Source organism: Caloenas nicobarica, chromosome 9 (genome assembly GCF_036013445.1).
Source record: "Caloenas nicobarica isolate bCalNic1 chromosome 9, bCalNic1.hap1, whole genome shotgun sequence".
NCBI lineage: Eukaryota > Metazoa > Chordata > Aves > Columbiformes > Columbidae > Caloenas > Caloenas nicobarica.
Window position 1 is genome coordinate 16,939,670 of NC_088253.1, and position 9,894 is coordinate 16,949,563.

General features: G+C 60.0%; 1 protein-coding gene across 2 annotated transcripts; it reads right to left on the reverse strand.

The window, feature by feature from the left end:
- Positions 1-17: 17 nt before the first annotated feature.
- Positions 18-9,642, reverse strand: EXOC3L1 (exocyst complex component 3 like 1). Of its 2 annotated transcripts, XM_065640904.1 has the most exons (13): positions 9,346-9,642; positions 8,183-8,343; positions 7,035-7,254; positions 6,089-6,749; positions 5,809-5,926; positions 5,484-5,609; positions 5,275-5,375; positions 4,749-4,859; positions 4,477-4,606; positions 3,316-3,438; positions 2,819-2,974; positions 1,935-2,059; positions 18-1,437 (listed from the first exon to the last, which is right to left on the reverse strand). In XM_065640904.1, the coding sequence occupies exons 1-13, from the start codon at positions 9,386-9,388 to the stop codon at positions 1,251-1,253; spliced, it is 2,262 nt and encodes a 753-aa protein (XP_065496976.1). In that variant the 5' UTR covers positions 9,389-9,642; the 3' UTR covers positions 18-1,250. The 2 variants fall into 2 exon arrangements, with proteins under 2 accessions (XP_065496976.1, XP_065496977.1); XM_065640905.1 differs by lacking the exon at positions 7,035-7,254.
- Positions 9,643-9,894: the final 252 nt, after the last annotated feature.

The following is a 9,894-nucleotide window of genomic DNA, read 5'->3' on the forward strand; positions in this document are numbered from 1 at the left end:
GGTCCTCTCCAGCCTGGACACAGAGGGTACGTAGTGTCTCCACCATCCCCATGTCCCTGGGTGATGCTCCCAGGGTGGCGCTGGGGGCAGGGAGCCATCCTTGGGGTGATGCTGAGCATAGGGATGGATCCCCCCTGTCTCTGTGCCACCCCTACACCCTCATCCCTGCCCCGACCCGCTGGGGAGCAGAGCCCGGACACCGGTGAGAGATTGCAGAGCTCAGGCCTTTATTTCTGGCGGTGGTGCCATGCAAGGACAGCATGGCAGAGCGTGGAGCCCTCCCAGGGTGCTGCAGGCACTGGGCACAAGGATGGAGCACAGGAACAGGCTTTGCTCCTGATCTTCACATGGCAGCTGGGGAGGAGATGACCATCACAGCAGTGGATGGAGGGACAGCCAGGGTGCGGGGTGGTGCTGCCCATCATGGAGGAACCTTGGGACAGGAGGATGCTCAGCACACCAGACGCAACTCAGTTCATGCTCTCCAGGAGGCTCGAATGTCTTGGACTCCAGTCCTGTCTGGGGCCAGCAGTTGGGCAGGTCAGCAGAACTCAGAGCTGTCCCTTCACGCCAGCAGGAACAGGGTTGGCAGCACCACCCAGGGCAATGAGACCCCCTTGTCCCTTCTCCTCTGCGGCCATGAGCCACGATGAGCTGGCTGAGCTGCTCTCCACTGTCCATGCAGGGCCCAGGCTGGTGCAGCAGCAACACCAGACCTCTGGGCTGAGCCAAAACAGAGGAAGACCTCCTATGGCTAAAACCCTCCTGCAAGCCCAGGTCTAGCAAGGCTCCAGTCTGCCCTGGAGCTGGGGTGGTAACAGGCTCCACGGCCAGGACATGCTGGCTCAGAAGGCTGTCTGGAGACTTGGGGAAACTCAAATATGTCTGCAGCCCCATGGAGACGTGGACTCACCCCAGCTACAGATTCCTGTCCTTTGCTCTGTGGCTCCTCTTTCTCCTGCAGGCAATAGGCCAGGCCTGAGCAGCCTCAATTCCTGCCTCCGCAGGCCAGAAAAATCGCTATGGGTCGATTTTCTCCTGACACAGGTCTCCCAGGACTGGTGCTTGCAGGGGACAGTCAGTTCAGTGAGGCAAGACCAGAGCAGGATGGCACGTGTCCAGACTGTCCCCAACGCAGGGCAAGGTGCTGCACGTAGGAGATGCCACGTGTCATCTCCGCTCTCCTCAGAGATGTCCTGTGTGGTCCACACATCCATGGGGACAGCAGGGAGCGGGCTGTGGGCACAGCGTCAGGCACACTTGCCCTTGCGAAGGCAGAAGGGCAGCTCCGGCGCGGGGACCAGGATGGTGCTGAAGATGGGCCGGTAGCTCTTGGGCAGGACCTGGGGGTGCTGTGCCATCATTTCCAGCACCATGTGCCGCACCTCCTTGGAGACGTCACCCCGCAGATCCAGCAAGGTGGAGATGTGCTCGTCGCTGGGCAGAGAGCAAGAGGTGAGTCCGGGTGCTGCTGGCCCATGGCACCGTCCACAGGGCTCGTGTCCCGCAAACCTCCCACGATCCAGAGAAGCTGAGCTGAGGCCAGGGGAGAGCTGGTACTTTGCACCAGCCAACTTTAAAATTTGCTTGAAAATAACCCCACAAACCTTGTGAATTTGGTTTTGACATTTTGTGGGTTTCAGATGACTCTGTTATTTCCAATTTGGTTTGATTTCTCATGCTTTTTTTGGCCACCAAAGGTGGGTGAATGCCACAGCACAACTGCTTTTTCCTTTACATCTTTGCCCTTGGAACTTTGCAAGAACCCCTCAAATCTAAAGCATGGGAAAATGAAACCTCAGGGAAGAGGGGAAAAACCCCCAGGTTTCTGCCTGCTCTGCAGCGTAATCTCACGGGGTCCAGCCCAAACCTCGCACCTCTGGGCAGACTCACACCTACCCCACATCACGGGAGGGCAGAGCTGTGCTTCTTACCTGACATCGGGGTACTTGGTGGTGAAGCCCAGCACCTCCAGGCTGAGTAGTGCCGGGTCCTTGAGGCAGATCAGCTCCCGCAGGGCAAAGACGGCCTCCAGGCTCTGCTGGCTGCGGTCCAGACCCTGGGAGGGAGAGTGGCCTCATGTGAGACCAGGACGAGGCGACCACGGTGGCTGCTGAGACGCAGCCCGGTTCTCAGCGCCCACGTGGGGACCTGGCTCCTTGCAGCTGGTGTCTTCCCATTCAGTGTGTCCCATCGATGGGGGCCAGGTGAGCCAAGGCTCTGCAGCCTCACTGATCTGTGCTGGGCGGGGTGGATGGTCCCCCAAGTCACAGAATCACAAACTGGTTGGGGTTGGAAGGGACCTCTGGAGATCATCTGGTCCAACCCACCTGCTAAATCAGGTTCACCAGAGCAGATCACACAAGAATGTGTCCAGGTGGGTTTGAATGTCTCCAGAGAAGGGGACTCCACAGCCTCTCTGGGCAGCCTGTCCCAGGGCTCTGGCACCTCAAAGTAAAGAAGTTTCTCCTCATGTTCAAATGGAACTTCCTGTGCTTCAGTCTGTGCCTGTGCCCCTCATCCTATCATTGGGCACCACTAAAGAGAGTCTGGTCCCAACCTCTTGACATCCACCCCTGAGATATTTAAATGCATAGCTCCTCTCTAAGCCAGTTCCTCCCATCTTGGCTTCACAACTGCCCAAGTGAGACAGTCCTGTCTCATTCATGGGCTGACAGACCCAACCCATCTGCTGTGGGCTGGAGGGGAGCAGGGGGGTGACAGAGGGGAGCTCTGAGCTCCTTGCACAGACCTCGCCGTGCGATGCTCCCCACCCACAGCCCAGCCCGGCTCCCCATCGCACCCAGGCACCTCTCACCAGGCCACAGAAGAGCTCCCGGAGCTGCGTGGCGTCCTGCAGCAGGCGGTCGCAGAGCTGGCCCCGCTCCTCTTTGCTCTTGCACACCATCTTCTTCTGCATGAGCGCCCGCAGGTACTGGCTCGTCACCAGGAGCTCGCTCTCCGTCAGCAGGAGCTGGGCAGGGGAGAGCTGTTAGTGCCGGGCATCGCCTGGGTGTCGGACCTCAAGTGCCCATGGAAAGACAGAGGGGAAAGGGGCTGGATGCAACACCACGCTGTGGGGACAACCTGCTGGGGAGTCCCCTGGCCAGAGGGGCAGAGAAGGTAGCTGAATGTGGGGGGAAACCCTGAACATCTCTGCATGACGGTGTCCTCACAGCTGCTCCGGAGGATACAGGCTCTCCAGCAAACCCAGCAGCAACCACAGCCCCTGCACCCCAGCATGGCACCCAACCTCCCAATCTCCTCTCCTAACAGTCAAGCAGCCATTTGAAGGATGCCTCACAGCACCCCTACCATGAAGACGGGTTTCCTGACGCGGGAGAAGTCCTTTGCGTACTTGTCAATCACTTCGCACATGCTGCTGACGAGCTGGGACCCGGAGAGCCACTTGCGGGATGGCAGCTGCAGGCAGAGGGGCTGCAAGAAGCAGAGGAGCCGTGTGGGGCACCCCACATCGCATCGCTCTTGCAGCAGCTGTAGGGCAGGATGACACCCCCTGGTGCTGCCCACCCACTGCTGGTGGCACATCCGCTTTGCCTTGCAAAACCCCCAAGGCTCTGCTGCCAGCCAAAATCAGCATAAAAATACAAGAGTGGTCCAGATTAGGAGATTATGGAAGTACACTGCGGCTGCTCCTCCCTGACACTCTGAAATCCACATTTTGGGTTTTTTTCTGGGTCATGATGCCCCATCATGGGCAGCACCTGAAGTCTGGGCGGCAAGTTACTCTCCACACACTCTCTGCCTGTCCTGCTGTGATTTTCTTTTTAATTTCCATTCCTCTTCACTTCCCTTGTGTAGACATAACATGTTTTTGGCTGAGGGCTTTGACCTCCTCCTGCCCTGCTGTCCTTGCCCGTCTTCCTGCCTGCAGGCAGACGTTCCCTCTCTGCTGGGGCCACAGTGGCCTCCACGCTGCCTGTGAGCATTTCACCTTTTTAGCTGCTCCTTTGTTTTCATGGCATTCAAGCCCTAAATAGCAATGCTGTTGATGATTCCAGATTTTTGGTCCAGACTCCAGGAAAGCTAAATTTGACTACACTGGCAGGAAACAACTCGGGCAGTCATACACGGGCTTGTATCCTCTGCACGGATGTTGCCTCTCTCCTGTTGGTTTTCTGCCACGAAATAACCATAAAAAGGAACGTGAGGCAGCCCTAGACGGCTGTGGCTCCCGGTCCCTGTCAGTTAGTGATTTGGGGACCTGAACCATCTGCCCCAGCGATACAGGGCGGTGCTGGCTGCCGACAGACACGGGGTGAGCTGCGGGCAGTTTATCGAGGTCTGGGAGTCAGGCTGGCAGAGATGTCTGCAGGATGATAGGAGGCCACGGGGTACGTCACAGGGATCCTGGGCAGGAATATGCCCATGCCTGGGCGTGTAGCAGGGGGCTGGTCTTGCTGGGGCCAAGTTTGCTGCAGCCCTGCCAGCTGCAGGGGCTGGGGACAAATGTACCTGCAGGTCCAGGAGCAGCTCCTCCAGCAGCAGCTGGCAGGTTTTCTTCTGTGTCCTGTCTAGAGCAGCCTGGAGGGACGCGGGGACTTCTCTGCGGGCAGTGTCAGAGTGCAGGGAGGAGACAGAGGAGCTGGGAGAGAGAGGCAAAGGAGGGGACCAGTAGCCTGGGAAGCTCAGTGGGGACACTGGTCCCACAGGGGCATGGGGAGGATATGGCTTCCTTGTGGGTGGTGGGGTCGTTACAAGAGCTACAAGGTGCTGGTGGATGTTACCTGAGAGCCAGGTTGTTGTTGAGCATGGCCAGCAGGTAGGAGACATAGTACTTGGGGGTGGCACGGTCCTTCTGGTGCTCCTTCCCGCATTGCACGAGGGCTTCCCGCAGGCTGCAACACAACGAGTCAACAGTGATGGGTGGGCAGAGCCCTGGACATCTCACCGCAAGGACCTGGAGCTGGGATGCTCTTGGGGGCATGTGGACCTCCCACAACCCTCCCAGCTCACTCGGCTCTTTCCAGATCCTGCTGCCAGTTGGAGAGTGACAGGTTGTTGGGCAGAGTGGGACAGTGGGACACATTCTGGACCCCTCAGGAGAGCAGGGTCCAGAAGCACTTGGGACAGCAAGCCCAGGGAGCTGATGGCCCCAAGGGCTGAGACAGTAGCCCCATGGGTAGCCCCTGCTGAGCCTACTGGGTGAGTGCAGGGCTCCCCGTGGCAGATCTCCACCATCAGCCTGTGGTGCTTGGACAAGGGGACCCAGGCTCTGGGAAGATGGGCAGGGGTGCGAGGGCCTCCACTGACCGGCCCAGAAACACCTCCAGCTCCTCCAAGGCCATGTTGTAGACCTTCTGCTGCAAAGAGTCGGTGATCAAGGAGGCTACCTGGATATTCTCATTCAGCATCTGCAGAGGGAGAGGAGAGCAGAGGTGAGTCGGCAAGAGGCTGCAGGCCATGACCCCCTTTTTGGGGGGCTCTCAGCATGGCCATGCCCCACGGTGCTGGGGACCCACCTGCATGACAATGACGGGCAGAGCTGACTGGAAGAAGCCCTGATGGTCTGTCTCAGGTTCCTCTTCCCTGAACCACTCCTTGAACTCCACCTCCAGGGTCCTCTGCATCCACTCGAGCACACTAGCCTGTGGGATGGATACCTACCACACTCAGCCCAAGAAATCAGGTACCAACTCCCTGGAGACCCAACACACAGCACAGCAGCGAGTCCCAGGCCTTGTCCCACAGGCTCATGGTCTCCTGCTGCTGTCAGAGCAGTTGCCAACACAGTGGTGGTGGTTGGGTCCCCGTACCCATTGCACATGTGCTGTCCCACTCACGCACCTTGACCTTCACCACGTATTTCCTCTCTGTCTGATCCACAAGCTCAGGGGACATCAAGGGACCCAGAGCAGAAACGTCCACTTCTGGGAGAAGGTCAGGGTGACCCATCATGTCTGGGCTGGAGGGCAGAGGTGGGACAGGCTTGGAAGACCTGTGTTTTCCAACAGTTCCTACCTCTCTCTCTGCCCTCCCAGTGGTCACTCCCAGGCAGCCAGAACTGCCTTCCCAACCCCTCTGTGTGCTCGTGGACAACCCAATGGGTGCTGGGGATGGTGCTGACCTGGGGTACACACGAAGTGCCCACTCAAGGAGGAGGAAAAGTGCCTGTTTGTCCAGGTCCTCTCGGAGGATGTCCTGGAGGTGGCTGGTGAGAGCCTGGTGGTATGTGGTGGTGCAGATGCTGAGGATGTTGTAGTGAGCCGGGACGCACTGGACCATCAGGTCCTTCACCACATGCAGATTGGACACGATGTCCTTCTGCAGCACCGCCAGGTGCCTGGCCAGCCCTGACCCCTCAGCATCCATGGGGGTGGTGCGGAAGTGGGCTCCTGTGATGGTCTCCTGAAGAACGTGGTAAAACTTCTGCCTCCAGCCCTTTGGGCGGCCAGGGGGCAGGAAGGTGGCCTCCAGGAGCAGAGTATCATCTATTTTCTCCTCCCGCTCAATGATCCTTACAGCAGTGACAAAGAGAGCTGGGTCATCGCGTACCAGCTGCAGGCTGCTGCCCACAATGTCCCACAGCTGCTTGGCCAGGCTCTCGTTGAGCTCCTGTAGGCCACTGAAGTAGGACAGCACAGTCGCCTGGGCGCTGGAGAGCCCACGGAGGTGCAGCTGGGAGAGGATGTTGTCCCGGAGGTGCTCCATCATCATGAGCTCTGCGTGGGCCTCCAGGAGGTTCTGCTCACGGAGGAGCTGCAGGGTGTGGGAAAAAACCTCGTGGACTGTGGGAGAGGGAGGAGAGATGCCAGGATTGAGTGTGGGGGGCAAAGGGGCTCAGCACCGGGGTCATGGTGAGGGAAAGGGTCTGAGATCTGGGGACACCATGCTGGATTGGGTCCTGGGTGGTGGTGGCATCTCCATCCACGGAGACTTTCCAAACCCAACCAGCAAAGCCACAGCAAACTGCTTGAGCTTCGCCGCCAGCCCTGCATGGAGCCCAGGGGTGGACTGGAATTCTCCCCAGTGCCTTCCAGCCCAAATCCACGAGGACTAGGCCAGTGCCTTACCCGAGAAGAGCTGGGGCAGCACCTGGACCACCGAGGCCAGCTGCATGTGCTCTGCCATCAGCACCCGCATCTGCTGGAAGCCTTGGAAGCGGTCCGCGCTGTCGAGCAGGGCCCACCGCGCAGCCCCCAGGTCCTGGGACACGTTCTGCACCTCCCGGGCCGCCGACCGCAGCTGCTCCAGCCCCACACTTACCCCCTCCAGGTAGGACTGGACAGTTGACTGGGGAGCAGAAGAGGACGGAGGGGCAGTGGGGAAGCTCTCAAAGGCTGGAGGACTCGCGCACCGTTTGTCCCAGTCTTGCCAGGTCTCTCTTGCATGCACTCACCCAGCCCCACAAGGTCACATCTGCCACCACACCAGCATAACTCCCAGACCTTCCGCCATGACTCCATCCCACCAGACCCAAGCATACCCAGCTTCAAGAAAGCTGCTCCAGCAGCAGGCATGGCTCACTGCACCCCCCCTAGGGGTAAACTGAGTCACAGTGACTATTTATGGGGTCTGGGGCAATGGCTGCTGTGCAGGAGGTGGGAGAAGGGCATTCCTTTGGGGTGACTAAGGCAGCAGGGTGAGCAGGAAACAGATGTCTCCTTTCCATTTTAAAAGTTTACTTTGTTTCTGCAAAAACATTACAGGCCAGAGGGTCCCCATGTGCCCCACAAGGCAAATCAATGGCATAAAACACCTCAGTGGCCGTATGAACCCTCCTTCAAAATCCCTGAGGTGACATCACTTAAAAGAAGTTGCCTTCTGGACAATTCACCCACATTCAGGGTAAGAGAAACCATCTCCAAAATAATCAAAAGAAGGTTGGGGTGCTCAGGCTGATCGAGTCTCGAGGTTAATCAGTCATTCCTCGGGTGATGTAAAAAGGGTCGCCCTGAGCAGGAGGGGTGCACACAGGGCAACAGCCCTTACAGGTGTGTGTAGAGATGGAGTTTCCCCTGTGGGACCTGCAGGTGGGGGCAGACCTTTTACCAGATCTTTTCCACACAAAACAATTGCATTTCTCCCACCAAGCGCCAGCTGAAGGACAAGATTTTGCCAGAAGTGGACACAAAGAGGACTAAAGGCAGAAGAGGGGACCCTGGCAGGGAACCCCGCTTGGGGAGGTTGCGGGTGTCCACGGGCTGCAGCAAACACCCACCTTCAGCCGGGACTGGATGGAGCTGTTCCTCTGCGTCTCTCGGTTCCGGTACTGCCCAAGTCCCTCCAGTTTCTCGGGGCGATAGAATACCCCTGAAGCCCATTTCAGAGCGGCTCCTCTCGCCAGTTTCTCAGCCTTCTCCGCTTCTGGCCACTCCTCCTCTGGGGATGAAGCCCGGGTTAAGGAGTGAAACGAAGCGGGGCAGGGGCTCCTGAGGCCAGTGGCAGGAAGCTGGTCGCCAGCGATGTCCAAGCACACCCAGATGTGGGAAGCTGGACAGCACGGCAGCAAGTGGGTCCTTCCATGGGGAACCCCCCAAGATGCCACCGCCACAGACTGGGGTTGTGACAGTGGCAGTGAGATGGCTGCCCCGTGGAGCTGTCACCGAGCCTGCCAGCTAGGGCTGTCCCCCAGGCTGAGCGCACATCCCCATTGCTCCCCACCAAGCACAACGCTGGGTTGTTTGAGGGGGCTCTGACGGCACCAGAGGAACCCTCAGCAGGGCTGAGGCTTCAGCAGTGAGTCAGCAGCAGGGGTGGAGAGGTGGCAGGTCCCGCGTTAAAGAGAGGCAGGCTGAGGTCAGGCTGGGAGGCTCCTGGTTTCCCAAAGTCACCCACGCAGCTGGGGGGGGTCGAGGCGTCCCCCTTGGCATGGGGTGCGAAGCCGTGCCACCGGCCTTCTGGCCAGCGCAGTGGGCTGAGAACCGGCGCGGTTATCACATGCCAGCCCCCAACCCCAGTGCCTGTTTCATAGAATCATTCTGGTTGGTAAAGACCCTCTAGATCACCGAGTCCAACCGTTAACCCAACCCTGGCACTAACCCATGTCCCTGAGAACCTCATCTCCGTGTCTGTTAAGCCCCTCCAGGGGCTCCCTTGTTTCCCTACAGCAATTTCCCAGCTTGGGGCTCACCAGTCCCAAGCTCCTGCTCTGTTGGGGACCCTGCCTGCATGGGAGGCGGGGAGATTCGGGGGGGCAGCGTTTTTGGGGATAAGCAGCAGGCACAGCCGGGCTTGCACCCCCTGCAAAGAGCACAAAGCACCGGCCCTAGCACAGGGCTAAAGCAGAGGGTGGGGAGCCCCCAAAACATGCAGCCAGCAGCATCATCCCTCCCCTGCCCAGCACGGCCGGCTCCCCGGGGGTGGCCGCACCGTCCCCGTTACCTCTGGGGCTCGCAGCGCGCTCGCCCTCCGCAGACATGCCCATGGCGCCGGGGCCGGGCAGGGCAGCGCGGAGGAAGCCGCAGCCGCTTCCTCAGGCCGGAGCAGCCGCGTTCCTCAGGGCCCCATTGTGTTCCCGCAGCCGCGCTCAGGACGTCAGGGCTGGGGGGCGGAGGGGAGGGGGGACACGGGGGAAGGTGTCGCGGCTGCCGCGGGGCTGGGGAGGGGAAATCGCGCCCTGCGTGCCCTCCCCGGCACCCCACGGACACTCGGCCCCGCTGCAGCCCGCCCCGGCTCCCCGCCCGGTCTCCGGCGAGCCCCTGCCTGGCGGACCCGGCCCAGGCCGGCGCTTTCACCGTCCCCACCCGCAGCGGGAGCCCGGCTGGGGACGGGCTGGGACAGGGTGTCAGCGACAGCCGGACCCGAGGGGCAGCGGGATGGACCCTGCTGGGCTGGGGACGGGGCTGGCCACATCCCCCCGCCACAAACCGCCTCCCCCGGGGCCGGGTCAGGGGGTTCGTCCCCCGCACTGGGTGTTTCGGAGCGGACGAA